This window comes from Perca flavescens, chromosome 17 (genome assembly GCF_004354835.1).
Source record: "Perca flavescens isolate YP-PL-M2 chromosome 17, PFLA_1.0, whole genome shotgun sequence".
Lineage (NCBI taxonomy): Eukaryota > Metazoa > Chordata > Actinopteri > Perciformes > Percidae > Perca > Perca flavescens.
The window spans coordinates 2,163,690-2,186,548 of NC_041347.1; the positions used below are offsets into that span (position 1 = coordinate 2,163,690).

The window sequence follows — 22,859 nt, forward strand, 5'->3', positions numbered from 1 at the left end:
GAGGCTAAATGGCGACAGCGTACGCTCCTCTATCTGAAGCTCATTACCCGCCTCTCGATTCCCCCAGAGACCTGGCTCAGCTTCACGTCGAGCACTTTCCTGCCAGGAGGAGGGTGATTACAACATTTTGCTTAACAAAAGCTCCCTATCCCCTTCCCTTTTCTCATCATTTCCTGTCTTCCCCCTCACCCTGCCATTCTCTCTGTGGTCACCCACTTCCATCTTTCCCTCTCTTCTGTGTTTATTTCAGATTCTCTCTCTCCTGCACCTCGCAGGCACCCCAGGGGATTTACACTCGGACTGATTTGTCTTTGTGTCCCGCCTATGATTATAACACTCAGAGACAGGCAAGCCGTGAATTGCATAGGAGAGTGTTTACTCGCTAACAGACAATAGTGAATAAGCAGAATTATGAATCATACATCAGTCTAGACAACAAGGAGCACAATAGCGGTAACAGCAAAAACAAAACGGCATGGAAATCAAAAGCTGTTTGAAAGTGAATCACAGGAGAGCCGCAGAACGGTATGGAGATGGGATAAACTGTGATGCGCACACGGGTACCATCCAGTCAGGAAACAGTTGAGGCCTACGCATTTCTCTGCCAAGGCTCGATGTACTCAAGACCCAGATGGGCAAAGATGTCCTTTTCAGTCGTGGCTGCCAGGAACTCTTTCTAGAGAGAGGACAAACAAACAGAAAGTCAGTGACTTGTGCAGGAATGTGCATTTGTCTTGGTGAAATCAGAATTCGAACAATCTGAATCAGAAATAGATTTATTGCCAGGTAAGTAGCACTTACAGTACTAGGAATTTGTTTTGGTTGATGGTGCATACAGAAAACAATAATATAAAATAAACAAACAATAAATACAGAAACAAATAACACATCAATACATATATACATATATACTGTACATACATACATGCCTACATACTGTACATACATACATACTGTACATACAGTATATAGATACATAATATACATACATACATATATACATACATACTGTACATACATACCTACATACTGTACATACATACATACCTACATACTGTACATACATACATACATATATACATACATACTGTACATACATACATACCTACATACATATATACATACATACTGTACATACATACCTACATACTGTACATACATACATACATACTGTACATACATACATACATACCTACATACTGTACATACAGTACATACATACTGTACATACATACATACATACTGTACATACATACATACATATATACATACATACTGTACATACATACATACATATAACTATTTAACATATAACAAAAAAGAGGCTGTACGGTTAGTGCAGGATGTACAAAAATATAGAGGGATGTGCAAAAAGTAAAAAAAAAAAGCAAAAAGGATATATGGAATGTGCAGGGAACAGGATGTAGGATTAAGTTTCAAATCCAGTGCAAGTCAACAAAATCTCAATTTTAAGCATCACTATTCCTGAAAATTTGGGCTGCTCAATCTGTCGATTACTTTCTCGATTAATCGGTTAGTTGTTATGCAATAAAATGACAGAAAATGGTGAAAAATGTGGATCAGTGTTTCCCAAAGCCCATGATGATGTCCTCAAATGTCTTGTTTCTTCCACAACTCAAAGATATTCAGTTTACTGTCACAGAGGAGAGAAGAAATTAGAAAATATTCAGATTTAAGAAGCTGGAATCGGATGAGTTTTACCGATTAATTGATAATAAAAATAGTTGCCGATTCATTTAATAGTTGACCAATTTATTCATCTTTGCAGCTCTACTGAAAGTATCCATGTCTTGTACTTGTAGCCTGAACTGAGCTTGTATTTGGACTCCTTTCGCCGCTGCAAGCTGTCAATATCAATTTAGGATTTTATTCACCCAGTTTGTGCCAAGGCTCACACATGCAGTGATTGTGCCAATTTACATATGACCGCCCACCTCCCCTCCAACCCATAAATACTCTAACCTTGCTCTAAGTGATTGCACTCGTCAGCAGATGAGTACTTTCCCTGACAAATCACGACAGGGCTATTAACTGCTGGCTGTCCACCAACGCTATGTGATGGGTAATGTCTCTACAGGAGTGGTGACGGGGCCTGACTCACCTTGAGAGCGAGACAGCCTGGAGAGAGAGAGAGAGAGAGAGAGAGAGAGAGAGAGAGAGAGAGAGAGAGGACTACGATTCTGACACATCCTGCCTTCAAGTGCGAAACTGGACCTGACACGTTGCGAAGACATGGCAGAAAAACCAAGACCGGGTCGGCTCCAACTGCCAGCCGAAAGGCAGAGATAACTGAGAGCAACTAGTCGGCAGCCAGGAGAGGGAAAACACTACAAGGCCCGTCTCCCAACATACTGGCTTGTTATTTATAATGCAAATGACAGGTTGGCCATGCGGCGGGGAGAATTGGGTGCACACTGCATGAAGTCTCTGTTCATATCACCGATCGTCTAAACCACTTTATTTAGAAGAAAGAGTGAAAGTGAGCGCACTTGAAAGGTCCATGAAAATCCCCTAATGAACAGTGTGCACACAACTTCGGTATGGAAGTGCTGTGAGTCAATGACTACGTTTGCATGAATATATTATTCCGGTTTTAGCCCTTATTGCAAAAAAGACAATATTCCGACTAAGCTATTAACATGGCTAATGAAAGTGAATATTCCATTAAAATTCCAGGTTACATGCAGCCGTGCAAGATTTTTTTCAAAGCTTTCCACCAGTGGCAGACTTGTTTAACCGTGCAAACACAGCGTCCCTCTTTCATTGCTTCAACCAGCTTGTTAAAAACATCAGCGTTACGATGTTTTCACATACGCAAAAACCTGTTGATATTGTTTGGCTTCCAAATAAGTTTGGCTAACGTGGGGGAACCACTGGCTGTTTTAGCTATATTTTTGCTCCCGTTATTGTTAAGCTACTTACAGTATGTCGGAGGTACAATACATGTTCTGGAACAGGCTTAAAACAGCTATATGCATTTTAACGTACGCACGTTTTTCTTCTTCTTTTTGTACATTTTGGCAAATGTACCCTGAAATGTCTCGCTGCATTAGCTGCTAGCAGTTGCTGTTTGCACTCAATGTGTTTCAATGCAATTAGTCTTGCATTGCCAGACCTATCTCCATAGCACTGTCAGCGCCGGTGTATGGTCGGACTACACCGCTTAAAAAACGCCCTGGCTTGTTTGCATTAATTTTAAACCAATCACAACTGTTCCGGGCAGCGCTAAGCCTCGGATGCAGCAACGGTGCCCTTGCAGAATAGATGGCGGAGATACAGCAGAAGGGGAGAAAGGTATGTCAGGTTTTATCCCAGCAATGTACATCCGGTCAGCCAGACTAACATGCAATAAAGTCAGAAAGGGTAAACCTGGTTTCTATTACTGGGGTAGAGGATTAAAGTCTTGGTAGCTTTCTCTTGGACGATGCAGATTTCACTGCCATGTATACGATACCACAATCTCTGGAAAGACCAAGTTGCGGATTCCCAGGTGTTTGTGTGTGATGTCCGTGTTTGGATTGCCAGTTTTGATGCAAATTGCAAAATTGTCAGGTGTGACTTGCAATTTCACATGTCAGACTTGCTGTAATACCTTGGCGATGATATAAATGCTGGCCAAAACTACAAAAATAACACACCAGTTGTGTTAATCAATCATATCCTTTAAGTTCCACTTCAGAAAATCAGTGGACTCTGAGGTTAGCTCTATTTCTAGCCCTCATTTTCTCATGGCTACCAAACATTTAATCATTGCTGTCCAGAGCAATATTATCGCTCTATAATAAAAAAAAAACTGTGTATTGTTAGTGAAACAGTATTATATTTGACTGAAACCATCCTGAGACCCATAATGTGGTCCACCTCTGCCTGTATTTTTCATTGTGCTCATAAGCCTGAATTCATTTATTGCTATTGTGAAATGCAGACACAGATCGCTGCAATTTATGATGCAGCAAGCTTTACTTAAACATACAGGTGATAAAAAGTGGAGGCAGGGAGGGAGGAGGAATGAAAGACAACAGGAAAGAAAGAACACTGCTAGACAAGGCTGATGTGATTTAGAGCAAATCCCCATTTCCAACAACACAAGGCAGGGCTTATCGTTCAGAGGAAACAGAGGGGCAACTCGGGAGATCCAACTAAAGGAGAAAACAACAGGGTACAGATGAGATTCTCAACATTTCCAATTTAGCCATTGTCCTGGATCAGGGCTAAAGCCCTCCCACCGCGGCACTGTCCACTTTCCTCAATTCGTACAATCCTCATATGCCCTCGGGGAGATGCTGCTTTATTTACTTAGCACAACACAGTGTGGGCTCTCTGAGAGAAAAATCCACTAGCCTTGTGTACCTCTGAGTTCTCCCTTTTAAGCGTACACAGGGAAGGTACACTTGAAATGGCAAAAAAAAAAAAAAGCAGCTTTTTGGTATCTCAAAAGGAGCTTAGAGTTTAAGAACAGAGCGCCGGATAACGAAAAGGAGAGGTTATCTGTCTGAGACACTCGGGTTCTCCATGACTGGCAAGCCATCAGCACCGCAAGTCTGAATGGAAGCCGTGTGTGTTACTGCGAGCCAGTGTCCTTGACTTAATAAGCCGCTAATCAGCTACATGTTTCTCTGTCCACCGCGTAATGACATCCCTCGTGGACGTGAACACATATCAGTTCCTGCAAAACATCTGCCCCTTCTCTGCTGCCCGTCATCCTCCTTCTGCCACCCGGCCCACTGCTTGATGGATGGAGCTGATGGACATGGCTGCCTGCCCGGCTCTGGCCCGACTCAGCTGACACATCAAGAGAGAGAGAGAGAGAGAGAGAGAGAGAGAGAGAGATAGAGAGAGAGAGAGAGGTGGATACCGAGAGACAAAGAGACAAAGAGGAAACCTGGATGCTCAACACTGTGCTGCCAGCAAGCATTCAAAGGACAGAAACATGGAGGAAGCTCAATATCAATCCAAATGAGCAAAAAAAAAAAGAAAATGATAAAATATTATTGGCCTGATGTCTGAATATGCACATTATACTGGAACACAGTGAAATCCACTTATGTTATTAGCTTCATTTTGATTACAAGTTGTCAAGTTGACATTATTTTTAAGCTCCAACTTTGGAACTTCCACAGGGCTCAAGAGTAACTGTTGCCATTGGAAACCATTTTGAGAAATTGGAAGTCAATTCTTGGCTTTTGTTTGTCATCAGTGGTTAAAGGGAGAGTGAATATTGGACTTGCTAATGTTGCTCCATATCTGCTGGCTGTGTAAATAGGCAACGCATTCTCATGAAAATGTATGCACAACAATTTGTATGATATCCTACAAAATTACGACAACGCTGGCCGGCACATGCCAGTTAAGTTAAGCGGCCTTTACACTTAAGTTTAGCCGACAAGAGGTGACTGTCCCATGGTGACGACAGAAAGATTATTTTTTTTAAATTGCGGTTTGGGTTAAAACACTGTCCCGTGTACTCCTGGGATACGAACACCTGTTTCCCGGGTGAAAGTCTCGTGTTTCCCCTTAACTTAAAACACAGACTCCACTCCCGCGCTTGAAAGCGCTGTGTTTTAGGACCCTTCCATCCACTCTGACCTCCTCCTTACACGGATCTTCGCTGTCTTAAACAGCGGCAGTCTATGTGGTGCATACAGTAATAAATATGTGGAATGCATACGAATTGCAGGGCATTACTTTTAGTAGCTATATGTAAGAACGGTTCCTGAGAACAGCTTGAAATAGGCAACTGTTTTCACATAACAACAGTTATGTACACAGCAATTATAAGGCAATAATATGTTAATGCTTTACAGCTTGTTGAGTTGCCTCCAAGTGGCATACAAATCTATTAATGCAGGTGTTGGTGATGATTAACAAACCCAGTGGCTATCGACGATTGATTTTTATATTTACGATGAAGATGTGTGGTGGTTTCCTGTATCCACATGTATTGCAATGTGAACTGTTTATGTGCGTACAATTGAGGGATTGAACAAGAGACAGAAATAATATGCGAGGTAATGATCTCATATGAACACGGCACACCTATTAGGCAGTATCAGACAGAGAGAGATATCTTTAGAAACACAGCGAGACAAAAGACAAAAGAAGTCTGCTAAGAGAACCAAGCTAAAGGTCATGTGGAGAAGTATGCAAACACAACTTGAAATCCATGCAAATTGACTTATGGCAACTCTCTGGTAGTAAAATGTATCTGAACAAAAAAGCCTCAGTAAGTGTGCAGTCATCTCGCTTTCAGTACAGACTGTCTGCACAGCAGCGATAGCCACTTATCAAAAACTCGAGTATTGAGGTCAGGCTGAATGGCAGATGCACATAAAGCTTTCGAATCAGTTTTTTACACCTATTTTCACAAGTCAAAACGGTAAGAGGAACATATTAAGAGTACAGTATTTTATGTCTGAGGACATACACCTTTATATAAAGAGTCCAAGGTACACTTGGATCACAGAATGCACACTCAAAGGTAGAAAGAACTGTAATGTTTTTTTTTTTTTCACCTGTATTTCAGGCTATCAAATCAGCTAATGTTCTCAGTCTCCAGCTTATTTATTTGGACTTTCTTCTTCTCACTGACAGTTAGAAATAGATTACTTTATTGTCAAGAGATCAAGAAGAAAAAAATCCTTTGATTGCCTTTAAGTTAATTTGTCTTTATTGCAGCACACAGGAAAGGGCTGACAGGGGCAGAAAAAAAGTGGTAAGTCGATTATGCCCTTGTGTCTTCCTCCTGCAACGATCCGCCGCACACCCACACTTCCCCTGCGCTCGGGGTCTGCGAGAGCTCAGTTCACAGGACAGCCGGAGCAACCGGCGAGGGCACAGACACCTCACTAATCACACCGGCAATTAGCGCAAGCATCATAAAGCACTGCTGCCTATAAAACAGCTATTGAGTTTAGTGTTACCGTCATTACCTATCCGTCCCCAGCTTGCTAATCAGCCCGTGCACTGGGCAGAGAGGCAGACAGCTAGCAAATAATGAACTCCTAATCAGAAACAATGGGATCCTCACTCGGCATTCTCTGGTGTTATGGCTCTATGCTCCCGTGGAGGAGTAAACATTTGCAAATCAAAGTTATTTAGTTGATTAGGCTGCCCAAAGGTAATGAACAGATACAGTCAAGAGTATGAGAGAAGTGTAATAAAAAGCCCTATGTTTTTCAAGTGACCTTGTGATGTGATGTTGCCAAAGTAGAACTTCCAAATGTATATTTCCATTGGCATATCATTGAATAAAGGAATTGGAATGAAGCAATGAAACATCAGACATATTTTGGTAACACTTTACTTGAAGGTATCAACATAACTATGACATGACACTGTCATGAACGTGTCATAAACGTTATAAACAAGTCATAAACGTTTATGGTTTTTGTTTTGACAAGTTGACATTGTTTGGGTTGTCTTGATTATGACAACTTGACATTAATCAAAGTGACATTACCAGAAGTTGTCTTGGTCATGACAACTTGACATAATGTCATCCTGTTTAATGTCAAGTTGTCTTAATAAGGACACTCCAAAGAAATTTAATGTCAAGTTGTCATGACAAATACATCTTCTGGTAATGTCATCCTGGTTAATGTCAAGTTGTCATTACAAAGACATCCCAAACAAATGTAATGACAACTTCTGGTAATGTCACTTTGATTAATGTCAAGTCGTCATAATCAAGACAACCCAAACAATGTCAACTTGTCATGACAAAAACCGAATGACACTTAATGACAGAAGTCATAAACGTTTATGACTTGTTCATAACGTTTCTGACACGTTCATGACAGTGTCATGTCACGATTATGTCGATACCTTCAAGTAAAGTGTCACCCATATTTCTTCACTTTGTTACAATACCTGTAAGAGCCGTGGCAAAACCGCTCATTAATCATCACACATGCAAAGAAAGCTGTCATTTGCTAGTGCTTCAAAAGTTCACACAACTCAAATATCAGGGGTTTGAATCTTCACTGGCCTCGCGATTCAATTACGATGATCCTGCCAACGTTTGAATCGATTTGATATCCCGATGCGTCACCTCCTCCATGTTATTATACATTGCTACATGGTTTTCTTCGACAAATTCAAGGAGTCAGATGTGTATGAACTCCCCTTTTTTATTGTATCTGCTTTTAAAAAAGACACTCCCTGAATGTAGCGGAGTCTGAACACAGCAGACCAAAAGCAAAAACTAAAACAGCAGCAAACGGGAAATCAACAAGCAGCATCAGTAGGCTATAATCAATTATGGTCTGTCACTGCATCGATGCAGAATTGTCCACGTCCGCATAGCGATGCATTGATGCAATGATTCATTTTACCCCTATCAAATATATATTCAAATAAACTCCAGTTGTTTTATTACTTTGATACCGGCCCTGAAATGTTTTCTAGTACTGTATATGTCTCACTCAGTTCCACACAAACAATGATCAGGTATGCACTATATAATCAGGTGCTTACAGAGAGAATGTCTGAACGCACCCAACGCTGTTTGACCCTTTGTCACAACTGTTCGACTACTATGTACAATATGTTAATCATGGACTTTCTGCACATCCATAACTACAGTAAAGATTAATCAGCAACACATATGTTGTTCATTGAAGTTACAACAGTAAATCCACACATTGTTAGTTTTTCTCCAAACTAATGCCAATGTATCCATTTAAAGGTACTACTTTAGCTTTAACTCCTAAAAAGTCAATTTTTGAGTACATTTATTTACTTAATTATTATTCCCCCGGACATACAACATATCAACTTGGACAATTGTCCTTGCACGATGTTCATTTGCTGCCTTCACACTTTTAATTAGCATTTATTAGGTTATAATCTTCCTAAAGTTCATCGCTGAAGTTTGGAGTTACTTGTGAACTTGTGAAGTGTCAGAATGGGTGTCTGCCGCGGTCGTATGAAGTTCTGTCTAATCGGTGGAGCCTGTAATTGTAGCTTGACTCTTCCTCACATGGACCCAAACAGAACAATCTTCTAATGATAACAATAAATTAACTTTCTCTGCTCCACTGAAGCTCATAAATAATTAATTGGTTTGTTGAAGAGTGGCCGGTTTTGTGTGACCAGATTGCTTCCTGCTCCAGACAGTGTGATCGGATGCTGCCGCCTCAGCACTCCTCTCATTCTGCTCAATTAAAACGGCACATTTGCAAAATATGAGCTGTGTTTGGGAATTTTAATGACACGTTTTTGTATGATATGAGCCAGGATCATCAGATTCGTTTGATCGGTCACACCACTGGAGAGGCAGCAAATCATGGGATTTGGTAGGATTACGCAATTCCTGTAGGTTCAAAAATTAATGAATTAATTAAGTTGTGTTCGCAAGTTGTGAAAACACATTTGAGCTGTTTTTACCGGATCTGGGTTGAAGTCGAACGTAAATACGCCGCCATAACTGTGGTGGCACCTCACCTTAAAACATGTGAAACACCACAGTAAGGGAAGCATTTTACTTTTCAACTGCTTTTGCCTATAAATATGAACAAAGACCCGGTTACATGAAATATAGCCAGGGTTCAAAATTAACGTTTTTGTCCACCAGTTAGTTCAAATTTTACCAGCCACTCATGGTAGATGGTGCTAATCTTAAACCCTGAATATAGTCATCATCATGCCTTGCTTATGATGCAAAACACAACATTTTTAGGACCAATGTCTACCTGCAGTGTGCAGCTTTGAATATTTCCTGTCCAAAAATACACTTTTACAATTTCACGTGTTCAAGATTTTTCGTTTTTATATATGTTATTTAATAATGTATTCTATGCATTCCATATATATGCTGTCAAAACCAATTTTCAAAATAATGTTTTGAGACTGTCGGAGGGGGGCGAGGCTGGCTGTGATCAACCCAAATATACGCGCTCCCACAGCGATTGCATTCAGTTTGATTCTGCAGCCGGCAGTGGTGAAAGCACAACACATAAATCAGCCAGTGGTTTCATCTATAAGGGCACTCAGGGTTCTATTTTTGTGACAGTGCATTGGTGGGCTTTGTGTTGGCCTTTTTGCCAGATACACATAGCTTAATTTCCTTTGATGACAGTCATCTTGCATTTTGGTAACTCACAGTGATGGTGAATATCCCATTGTGGAGCAAAAGGTGCAATATAGTGTGTGTCAGTAATAATCAAGCGGTGCTGGGTAAGTTTGGTGTCAGGGATGGACTGTGGGTTTACGGAAAGTCAGTGTTTCATGGCAGATGACGGAGTCATTTTCTGTTTTATTTTCACGGCTTTACCAAGCAGTGCACATATCAAGAGATCTTAAAGGGGACATATTATGCTTTTCCGTATTTTCTGTCATATCGACAATGTTATAATGTCGGATTTTCATGTTAAACGTGGCCAAAAACCCCAAATCCCCATGAGCTAAAACGTTCCGATTTCCAACTGTTCTGAACGCTCCAGTTTCAACTGTTTTTTCTACTCTCGGCTAAGTCTTCAGCAACTCTAAGCCGGACTTCTATGATTGGTTATCTCCTTTTTTTAAGCTACTGCGGTGTTAACCTTGCCGCATGTAGCTACATGCTAGGGCAGTAAACAATGTCACCTTGGCTGCCAGTGTCGTTAAATTCTCCCCAATTCCGGGTCACTTTACTCCTGAAACATTTCTGGTTATAGAGTATTTGGTTTGACTGTAGAAAGTGTTGCTATATTCCATTAGTGTTCACTGCTAACTATAGTAGCTACATGCTGTACCTTTACTGCTGGGACATGTCCGTTTGTGTAGTATTTGGTTTAGATAGCCTTTATTGGTAATTTTCATGGTACAAAGTCCTGCTATATACTCCAGATGATACTAGTGCAACAACAGCGTAGGCAGTTGATCGGAGGGGGGCTTAAAAAGACAGGTGCTCCTACAGAGCGTCTCATACAGAGGGTGAATACAGGTGCAGCAGCCATGGGCAGTATGAGAAAAATAAAGCATGTAAACATGTTCTAGTACAAACACAAAATACAAGAAAATGCTATATAATAGTTGTCCTTTAAAACTTTCAAATAATCTCCAATTTTTCATTCTAAATGCTTTATCCTTTCTGGCTGTGCTTGTAATTATTACCATTCAGCACAGAACTGCCAATATGCGTCATCATCTATCATCTATCACTGAATGGTTTCCTACATTGGAAAATGGTTCTCTTATGTTGCCAAATATGCTATCTCCTCCCACGCCAATTTAATTTAAGGTACCATATATTCACTTCAGAGTCCCGTTGGGAGAGGTTTTTTGTGACAGAAAATCTTTTGTGGTGGATGTTTGCTCTGAACTATTCAGTCGCTCAGAGCAGACTGCTTTTAAAAGAAAGAGAAAAATCTGATTTGTCATGAATCATGTCAGGGCCTACACTGGCTGATTAAAGGTGCAATATGTAATACTGTATGTAATACTGGCAGCTAGCGGTTAAAATAGTTACTGCACTACCAATTCAAAATACTGGAGAGTCGTCTCCCCCGCCCCCTCCTGCCCAGACTCGAAGTTCACGGAGGTTGCCAGGCTGAGACAGCAGCATTCACAACAATGTAGCTGGACGCTTTTCTCACATAGCCAGACATTACTCCACAGCACAGCAGAGTAGCTAACGTTAGATGCTAGTCTCACATAGCCAGACATTACTCCACAGCACAGCGGAGTAGCTAACGGTAGATGTTAGTCTCACATAGCCAGACATTACTCCACAGCACAGTGGAGTAGCTAACGTTAGATGCTAGTCTCACATAGCCAGACATTACTCCACAGCACAGCGGAGTAGCTAACGGTAGATGCTAGTCTCACATAGCCAGACATTACTCCACAGCACAGCGGAGTAGCTAACGGTAGATGCTGGCTATATTGACAGTCATAAAAGCCCGTGCTCACGTGGAGCTCTGTAACCAACTGACAGACACACTTTTTCGGCTTAAAATTACAGTATGAACCGCTAAAAACACAACAACCTCACTGTCCTCTCCACACGCCAGTCAGGCACACTTCCTCGGCTTAGAATTACAATACGAAACGCTAAAAATACCACTACCTTGCCGACGGAACACACTTCATTGGCTTAGAATTACGGCAACAATCGCTAAACACACTGCAAACTCACAGTCCTCTCTTTCCGATTTACAGCCCCCCTCTCGTGGCTTAAAATAACTCACCGTTGTTGCTGAAGAGGCTACACGCTGTAAACATGGGCTGCCCGGTAACGTTAACAGTTAGCAGGGTTAGCATGGCGGCGTTAGCCAGGACCAGTCGGGATCACTTTACTGGCTGTGTCTCAATTGTTTTTGCGAGTAACCAACTCGGTTACTCTAGCTATATAATTCAATGTGAGTACACAAATGTTGAAATGACAAAAAATGCCCATCCCTAGTAGCTGTGATAAATTAGCGTGAAGCTAATGCTTACCGTTTCAGGAGAAAATAAGCCAACTCTGCGTCCTTTTGGGCTCTAAGCTGTCTCCATCTTTCAAATACATCTCCAATATTTACCAGGGGGTTGTTACGTCTCTGGTCACGCAACTGTTAGAAACATGCTGTTTTCTTTTTTTTATGTCATGTAGAATCTATCTCCGTTGATCCTGTTCGTTTGTTTGCTGCTTTCATGGCTGTACTACCGTTACAGCTGTAGCGCGCTGGGTTTACGTTTTTACAGGTGTATTTGGCAACCCGGCCTGCCTGTCAAACTGGGCCGTTGATAACAACACACAGATCAAAACATAAACATAAATTCCGTCACGGAATGTAAATTTCAAAAAGAAAAAATACTGAAATTAGCATTGTTGTCAGAAAAGATAGTATTTCAGTTTAACATGTTTCCTTAATATCTGATGAGGCATTGGTGTCATTTTTGGATTTATTATAGTACAAATATTACATATTGGACCTTTAATGTATTCTTCCTAATCGCACCCTGGTTCCAACCAAGGTTAAACGAAATAACGAAAACTAGGTGGGGAAAAACATTGTTGTTAACTGAAATAAAAATGTACACAGTCTATGCCGTAGACATATAGTTTCCGACTGGGAACCCAGAAAGTCAGACATTCCATGTGAAATTGAACACAACATAGTCCATGCCCCACACCTGGCATCATGGGGGTATCGGAAGTCAGGAGAAAGCGGCAGAGTCCTATTTGATTATGACTGTGTCAGATAAAAGCAAGTGCCTCGCAGAGGAAGGTGGTACAATATGTGGACAATGTATTAAACAGAAAAATCCCACAAATTTGAAAGTACATTTGAGAAGAGTGCACAAGGAGGCGAGCCAAGGTTACCTTAACAAGGTAAAGGAGAACGCAAAGCCAATAGCTGCTGGTTAGTAAATACACAGGAACACCAAAAGTGGGAGGAAGCGTGGGTTAATATGTGTATTAATACTGGGATGTCTACACAACTGTGTGAGTCGATTGACTTCAAAAAGTTCCCACTTTACTCAAACCAAAGCTCAAAATACTAGGGCTGTGCTCGATAGAAGAAATTCTTAGTCGACTAACACTCATTCAATTTTATCGACTAGTAATCTATCGATTAGTTGATTTAATCAACAGATCTGTAAATCTGAGTTTCTCCGCAAAGAGTCATGCAAAACACCACTTTAATTCTTGTGTTTACCAGAGATATGCTCGAACGTTTCTTGGAAATAAGTCATTCAGCATGAAAAAAGCATAAAACATGACTAATCGACTAAAGAAATCTAAGTTGACTAAGACCAAAATGACCGATTGGTCGACTAATCGACTAAGAGGGAGCAGCCCTACAAAATACCTGTTCATGTATGTCTTCTTTAGTCTGTTGGCTATTTAGGTTTTTTTCCTGGCACACGTCACTTACACATTTCGCTCTTACTGGCATCTTGTGTAGACTGTTTACATATTTGTGCTCATCATATGTACATTTTATGTACTGGTGTTATTTTTGAATACATTGTGAATACATATTTCTAAAAACATTTTATTGAGTTATTATTACACAATACTTTTTCTGACCTTTTTGAATCTTGCCCCGGACAAATAACCCATATTATAAAAAAAGACTAAAACTAACACTAAAATTTATAAAAACTAAACTAAAACTAAGCATTTTCAAAAAATGAAAAATAAACCAAACTAGCAAACCCGCTAATGAAAAATGCAAAACTATAACAACCTGGTTCCAACACAGAGTCACTGGGGCCACAAGGTGACAAATAACAACAACAGTTGCCACATCCTGTGCCCCTGCACCATTACACAAATAGAGCCTTGGATGAGATGCAGCTTTGTATATCTTTGCTTTGCCCTCTCACATTTCGGCCAACAAACCTCAGTTGTTGGTTCTGCAAACAGAAAATGCATTACCTCTGTGCACGAGGGATCTGATCAACAAACTGTGTTTATATATAGCTCATGCACAACCTTTCATGAACTGGGTACAGGCTGAGTCATCAATGTATGACGGCAACTGACAACAGGGTTGCCAAACAGAAACATTTACATATTTTTATTAAATCCTGATCTAGCCCTTAATGTGCTCGTGGCTATCAATTGTAATTGAATAAGTCAACAATTATATAAGTGCAGGCTGTATATACACACCTAAACATAACATGATTACTAATATCTGTGCAATGAAGACTTATTTTGCTGATTTAAATATTTCTGTTGAAAGATTTGGAGTCACTGATTGTATAGTCCTGACTCGTTCTCCAAAGCTTATCGCCATAATGATCACATGGATTCAGTCAGTTTCTGGTTTAACCTGCCATGTTTAGTTCAGTACAAAAACTAGTCCCATTTTTCATCCAGCGCATGGGAGGAAGTCCCAGGTGCTTCCCATAAGGAAAAGCTAAATAGGGTGGGAAGGTTAACCAGGCGTGCATTTGCCAGACCAAGCAGTTAGCCTTATCTCTTGTGAGACTTAAGCTTGCTGTTTAAAAACACTTTGGATAAAACACAAATCTCATCTTTGTGCAGCCCGTCCTAGCTTGTTTTCGAGTATGGAATAAGCTTATTGCTGCTTTCTTGTGGTCGACACCAACTGTCGTTACACTGGGTGTTTCCTGCTCTGAGGCAACAGGCATGGTCATTGGAAAACGTACTTGCCACACAAAGGTGAGATATATGCTTAATGTAAGATCTTTCTTACGCCGTATTGCTATATGCTGTAGGGTCTTTTGCCTTGTTCCACTTTGCTCTGTGCATTATGTTACATTTAGCTGACACTTTTATCCAAAGCAACTTCCAGATAAACATTACACCGATGGCGCAGAAACTCGCGGTTAATCAGGGGACCAAGGATCAAACTACTGACCTTCTGAATGGTAGGTGATTGCTCTAACACCTGAGCCAAAGCTGCCCCTGTAGGGAGGTCTGCCAGTGGTGCCCATAGAAATCTTTCATAGGGGTGGCCAGATGGGGCCACTGAAAATCTTGGGGTGGGAAACCAAAACCAAAAGTCAGAACTGGATTTCGGGATTTCCATTATGCTGCCTGCTGTTTGTTTGACCCATCCACCACCTCAACCTGCCTCCAGATGTGGAGCTTGGCGCTCCTACACTTTGTCACCTTACTTCCTGCTTTGCTCCCGTCATATTTCCTGTGGCCACTAGAGGGCGCAGCTACTATGAACATGAATATGAGTCGTAACTGCTGCTTAAACAAACCACTCATGGGGTTGTTTTTCGGGGCGGGACAGTCTCTGTTTATAATGTAGAATTATTTTAGTAAGCTATTAACCAAGTAATCATCATAGCGGACAACAGTACTTGGTCACCAGTGAGGGGAGTCACTGACTCGTTAAGTGACAATGATTCAGAATAGTCGGTTCAGTTTGAAGAGAGTGTGTCAGAATGTGTTCAAAATTTGTGCGTACGTGTACTGAACACCTCTTGCAACATGAGCTGTCCTTTTCCTGGTATTCTAGATTGAAGCCAGCCATGCCTTTCAGAGGGCACGGTAGCACAGAGAACGGTAGCACAGAGACCACAAATAAGCCTGAACCACCCCAATGATTGTTCAGACCAGTGTCCCTGTAAATAAATCATGGGGCAAACTGAAACAAGAGCCCCGGACGGACGGGTGGCTGTGCCACCGCAAGGGCTGTGTCAATTAATGTTACATGCCAAGCGGACACGGCCCGACACCGGGCCTTTCCTTTTCACTTTCATCAATAAAGGATCGGAATCTGTCTCCAGCCCCCACCTCCAAAATCTCCATCTCTAATTATATTCCCCTCTTTGTCCTCTCCTTCCATAACAAAGTTCACAGAGTCAACTCATTTCTTGTCTTTGCACTGTAATAAATAAAAAAAATGGATTGCAGGTTGCAGGATTTGGGGGGATAATAGCATGCTATTGAATTTATTTATTTTTAGTGATGCAAAAGGCAGGCTCAATAGAATCTATAAATACTTCCTATACTTTATTTTCACCCATTAAGCCCTGGTAACAGGCACTGTGTGGGTGGATGGTAGGCTGGAGACGTTGAGGTACAGTGGGTGACGTGGCAATGGTGAAACGGGTGACAGAGGAAAGAGGGGGCGGTGAAATTCAAGTACAGTAAGTAAAAGGATAATATTCATGCAATTATCCTAAATGTCTTTCTCTTCTTTTAGAAATGTTCCCTAGCAGTGTCCATCACTCTTCCCCCCCCCCCCCTAATTCCCCTTAATTCCAGTCTATTTTTCAACAGTTCCACATTCCCTCCTCTATCATTACCCCCCTTCTGTCAGGCAATAGCTGTCAATATGATTAATCATCAATGCTATCTGATGTAGTTGTCCCACTGTGAAGGCTGATTAGATGACCATCCTGCTGATACAGCCTCGTCAGGGATGACAGTCTACGGGAATGGCAACAAAACCTTCCTGTCTGTTTCCATCTCTTCATGTGTCACTCTATCTCGTCCTCTCTCCCCTGTTTTATTGTCATGACCGTTTGCGTTTTCTTAGCACATTCCCACATCAAGCATCACACGCCAGCCTCTTAAAGCTCTAGGCACTATAAGGCAACATTTTGACAGAAAAATAATACTTGTCATGACAACATAAATCCCAAATTGCAGCAAAAAAAAACAACAAAACAAAACATGTCCGCTTAACTCTGATGTTGTAGATTTGCTCCAGAAAAACTGTGGTGTCAGGCATGTACAGAATCTTATCTGACTACAGAAAGTGATGAATTGAAACATAAGACTGAAATCCAAACTATTTGCCAAACAGCAGTTAGAAGCACTCCATCTACAGTTTTTTTTACATTAAACAGTTTCAGTTTAAAACCAGCATGTAGCTGCTCAAATGCAGCTTTATTATTTATCATTTATAACATTTGTACAATATCTATTGGCCCAGTGAGCGACGCAATCTGTTCTTTGTTGCCGGCTCTAGGGATGGGAATGCCGGTTGTTCGGTCCAGCGCTTTGGTCCAGACTTTAATAGCTCAACTATTGGAATGAATGCCATGATACATGTCCCATGGTTTTGCGTACCTGTGACTTTTGCTCAAGAGCCACCATGAGGCTTCCATTTTTGGGTTTGAGGTTTTGGATTAGCATGCAATCTGTTAGATATATTCAGGGCACTCAGAGAATGGATCCTTATGGCTCTGTTGATCCCCTGACTTTTATTTAGCACCTCCACAGACTGTATAAAATATGGACATAAGGGCGTCTCCGTGACGTCGGCCATCTGTTTCTGGAGAGTCCAAATGAAGCTCAAAGTGGGCGGCTCCCTGTGGTTCGGTCCGTCGCAATCTAAGGGCCTTTAGACGCCTGAAAGTCTGAACCAAGGTCCGGACAAAGGTTCATGTTTTTGTTACATTGTATACATTTAATCCAGTTATTTTTGGTTTCACACTGCAGTTATCCGGACCAAAACTACCTCTTTTGGTCGGACCAAATTTTTGTTTGGTCCGGAACGTAGTCTGGGGGAGGTTTCACACCTGTAATTTTGTTTTTAATCAAACTGAAAATCCAGAAAATCCGGACTAAACAAGGTAGGTGCCCCTTAGTTCCTGACGTTGGCTAATCCAAAAAGGGCAAAGAGGTGAACGCGGACTGAATAAAGCCTAAAGTCTATGCTCGCCTCCAGTAACGGCAGCCACCTGTCACTCAAAGTGACCAGCCTTTAAATATGCAAAACTTTTATCCTTAATGTAATTTAACTTCACAGAGCTGCTATCATGCATGCAGACTTTTAGTTTCTTTACTACAGTATCTGCTCTCTGCATGGCGTGTGTTCTCTGTATTTGTGGAAATTAAATAATAATATGGATCCCTTTTAATCACAAATTTAAGTAAACACTAAATGTGGTTCCTTTACTACAAATGTAACAAAATACGTGAATGTGAAACTCAAAGTGAAAAAAACAAATAATAAAAGACTATCGTCATAGCAGTGAATCAGCCTGTAAACCGAAAGCTGCTGGAACATTTATTAACTGGCTGTGTAACACTAGGCTACCTCCATCACTGTGCATCATTGTGGCAGCAGCCCTCCCACTTCACACTCCCCAACCATTCCCATTAAAGTCCCTTAATTGTTTCTCTGACCTCTATGTGGAACGACCTAATCACATGGCAACTGTATCCTGAAATGAATGTCCATATTTGCATTGTTCACCTGTCATGGGGGCGTCATTACTTGAGTGGTTGGAGCGAACAGGCTTCTTGTTCAAGGGAAGGGCGGACAAAGAATGGCTCCCACACATTTGTGCTCATGAATTTGCCATCTCATGGAAAGACATTTTGCTTAAGATTTGCTGAACTGTGAAGTGACATTTAAGTTTTGTAATTTAATACTTTGTAAGGTGTTGTATTGACCTTTGCCAAACGCAAAAGTTACAGTTGTTTTTCATAAAACAAGCATGCAAAGGATAAGCTGTCAGCATCTTACATTTAGTTCTGTTCTGTCTAGTTAGTTTTGTCAAAACAACAGCAGAGCACAAATCATGACTAGGGATTGGTCAGAAAACCGCAAGAGAGGAATTAGACGCTACTGCAGCAAACAACTTTACATTAGACTCAATGAATGCTGTCACTGTATAATCCATGGTGCAACACATGGTGCTTTACCTGTCCGCAATCATTCCACTCGGCTTCCGTCTTACAGTCAGAGCCTTTCAAAGCCAACTCAGGGACATAACAAAGAAAATGTCCAAACCGACGTGATTAAAGCAAACCTTTTTGAACCCCTTTTTGACTGGCACTGAAAAAGGACGAAAAAAAGGAACGGAAATATGTGCAGGCTTTTATGGCAAACCAGGAATCTCCTTTGTAATGCTGAGTGGCAGCTCCCTGAGAGGAGAACAGGGTTCCTAATCAGAATAAATGCAAGAAGATGCTCCGACCTGTTGCGTGGTTACGGCATTAACATGGACAGAGAGTCAGCAGACACTTTTCGGCCATGTACTGTGGAGGATATCCTGATCATAGCACCTGCACACAGACTGGGAGCAAATGAATCAGAGAAAGATAACAAGCAGACCAAAGTTCGCAATAAATGATCAAACCAGGAGGTTTCCAACGTGTGAAGGGTATGTATGGGCGTGAATGAACGCCAAAGTAAAAGAGTTTCCTCTCTTTTACCAGCTAGTGCCTTTCAACGGTGCACTTCAGTTGTTCCAATGGAACCACTTTCTTGGCAAAGACCTCATTTATACCTGGTAATACAATCTGGATTGGGGTATACTATCCAGATAATTAACAATCTGATGGTAATTGTTGGGACCTTTATTCAGTCTGTATTGAATAGATCCTAGTGTATTTTTGGATGAGCACTGTGCAAGCCAGGTGGAAAGGTGAGGAGGTGAAAACAAGGGACATTTAAGATACAAAATACATCCTAATCAGAGGTCAGCAACCTTAGGCACACATGCCCCCACTGACACGCGATAGCTCAACCAATGGCACATTAGCAATAAGTGTGAAAAAGAGTTTTTGTTGGTAATGCTGAAGTGTCTTCTTATCTGCATGCCAAATGACCTCTTTCACAGATCTCTTATTTACAGATGCGTGGGAAGATATTTTCGGCAGGGGGTGCTGGGGTGCTGGGTGGGGTCCACGGTCAATGTAGAGTCGAAAGATACTATGTTACACAGACTCTGTATTCTGCAGACCACTTTACCTCTGTCTCCTTTTAAAAACTCACTCGCCCCTCCCCTCCATGAAGTACAGCTGAGCTGACGGTGCGTATTAACTATATATCCCAACATAGGACCTACTGCACAGCCAACTCCAAAAACCAGCGATGAAAAAAGTAGGCCTATCTAAATGTCTGTGTGAATGCGTGCATATAAACTAAACTATCATTTATATAGTGCAACCAATGTAAATGATATATTATTAGCAATACATGCATAATCAAAATGTCCGTTAAAACAAGGAGCTTGACGCACCAGGATCAGTTTTCTAGATGACAATGTATGTTTATTTTAAAACAACCACAAGTAGATTAAGTGTTCATAAACCGCATAACGACCAAAAGAAGGCCTAAGTAATAAAGTAACAGTAACAGATTATGCAAAATCTTTCTTTTCCGACAGTATGTGACGAATACTAAAAAGTTACAGACTATTAGTTTCTTTATAATAGGCATACAGTACATAAATCGCAATCATACCAGGCTCAATATAGGCTACCATTTGCACGGTGGCAGGAAAAAGACGCAGAGACGTAAGACGCCGTGTCTCTACCTTACGATGATTTCGGTACACCAAACGTAGATTTGCGCTCTGGAGTTCGGCTGATAAACTCTGCCATGAGACCCTGAATATCCAGAGCATCCAAAATGAGACACTTCACCGGAGACAAAGTAGGCCTACCGGCACGCTGTAACAGAACTACATGTGAGCGGGCAGATCAAAATTCTAAATGCTTTATCATTCCCATAACGGGGAAATTGACACTGTTGCTGCAGCGAGGGATAGGGGGCAAAGTACAAGACGCGGAGTGCACCTATGGTTATTTAAAAGTATATTTACTTGAAGGTAGGCAATACTTCTTTTATGGAAGTGGCTTATTTTAATTTATAATGGGAATGAATATGCGTAAATTGAACAAATATTAACTGTATCTATCAGATTGAATCGTATCTCATCATATCGCACCGAATCGTTTCAACATTGAATCGCAACGAATCAATCCAGATAAAAAAGTATCATCCCTGAACCAAATCGTAGCCCATGTATCCAGAAACGTATTGGATCGTTTTATAAGGGATAGATGCACAATCTTAGAAATTACACATGTTGTTGCACGCATCTGTTAATATAGCAACCCATTCGCAAATAGTAAAGGAGGCCTCACACCTGCACAACCATTCTGGCATCCACGTTTCCTCACCTCACTTGCCATCCCTAAATTATGACTGCAGAGATTTAACTGCTGGCTTGGCTCCATGCTTGCACAGATTGCAAGAATGCACATGTCTGCAACATTCAAGACGGTCCAATTTTCCAAATCCTATTTACAAATCCGAATGAATCTTGTAATCTGTAATGTTCCGTGCTTATCTCGCGGCTAGGTGGGAGCTTCTCCTGGAACGCGAGACAAGGTTTTATGAAAGATATCTGGAGCGGGCGGCCTGTATATATGAGATATGTTGAGATTTTCTTTAAATCCTGTAGTCTGATCCTAGCTTAAGAAGTAACTCTTCATCCGGCTTTGCTCTGGGCCAAGATGTCTTCATGCAGTATATCGCTCTACTTTTATTAACTGCCCAATGGTTCCTGAACAGGACTGTCACATCACTGACCAATGTTTCTGTGAGTTTCTTGTTGGCTCCAGGGACGATAATCGCCCATTTTATGATATATGGCCAGGAATTGGGGACATGGTGAGTGCGTTATTACCCGAGATGACGTTTCCACCTGTAGTGATGACATTGATACCCATGGTGTTGACATTTCCATCTGCGGGGATAATGTTTGCACCCACAGTGATAAATATTCTACCCACGGTGAGGATGTGTCCAGCCATGATAATGATTTTTGTTTTTTTGCAACAGTGATGACTATTTAACTTGCAGTGTTACGTTTTCTCCTCTGAGCAGTGATGGTTACTTATTGACTGAAACACACCATGATTTGCTTTTGATAAGACTCCAACAGTGTAATGACCACTAAACTTGAGGGGGCACCACCCTTTTAAATATTTGAGATTTGATGGCTTTAGAAAATATTTTTTTTGCTTTTTAGCTATTTCTATCTATTTTTTTCTTCATATTTTTTCCGCATCTCTGATAAACAGAAACCCTCCTCTATGGACAGGATATTTAGTTCCTTGCAGCTGGAACACAAAGTACTACACTAGCACAGCACAGTTTTAACTGTCAGTGTAGGCTACAGCTTGCAGTTTGGAGTGTGAGGTGGGAATCAGCTATGTCAAACCATTAAAATAATATGACTTCATTGGATTCAGTTACTGAGAGCTTCGGATATAACTTCCCCTGTAGTTAAAGTGACATTAGCATCACTGGGAGAGCCTTTAGCACGAGGGTTTTGTAGCCATGCTAGTGGCAAAGCTCTAGGGATGTCACTGTCTATCGTTCCAACACTTTGGTTCAGACTGACATATCTCAACAATTATTAAAAAGATTGCCATGAAATTAAGTACAGACATTCAGGTCATCCCCAGAGGATAAACCGTAATGACTTTGGTTATCCCCTTGGTTTTCCCCTAGCGACACTAGCAGGTCAAAGTTTTCTTTTCTCCAGTGAAATATATCTCAACATCTACTGGATGTATTGCCATAAAATGTGGTACAGACATTCACGGTCCCCAGAGGATGAACTGTAATAAATGGTAACTTTTCATCTGGTGCCAATGTCTGGTGCAATTTTTATTGTAGAAT

The 22,859-nt window shown here is 41.1% G+C and overlaps 1 protein-coding gene across 3 annotated transcripts in view; it reads right to left on the reverse strand.

Moving 5' to 3' along the window:
- Nucleotides 1-377: 377 nt before the first annotated feature.
- dntt (deoxynucleotidyltransferase, terminal) overlaps nt 378-22,859 on the reverse strand; it is a 136,954-nt gene continuing 114,472 nt past the window's right edge. For all 3 annotated transcript variants that reach the window (XM_028604290.1, XM_028604289.1, XM_028604288.1), the window contains one exon: nt 378-676. In XM_028604290.1, coding sequence (XP_028460091.1) covers nt 590-676 — 87 coding nt within the window. In that variant the 3' untranslated portion in view covers nt 378-589. The remainder of the gene's footprint in view (nt 677-22,859) is intronic.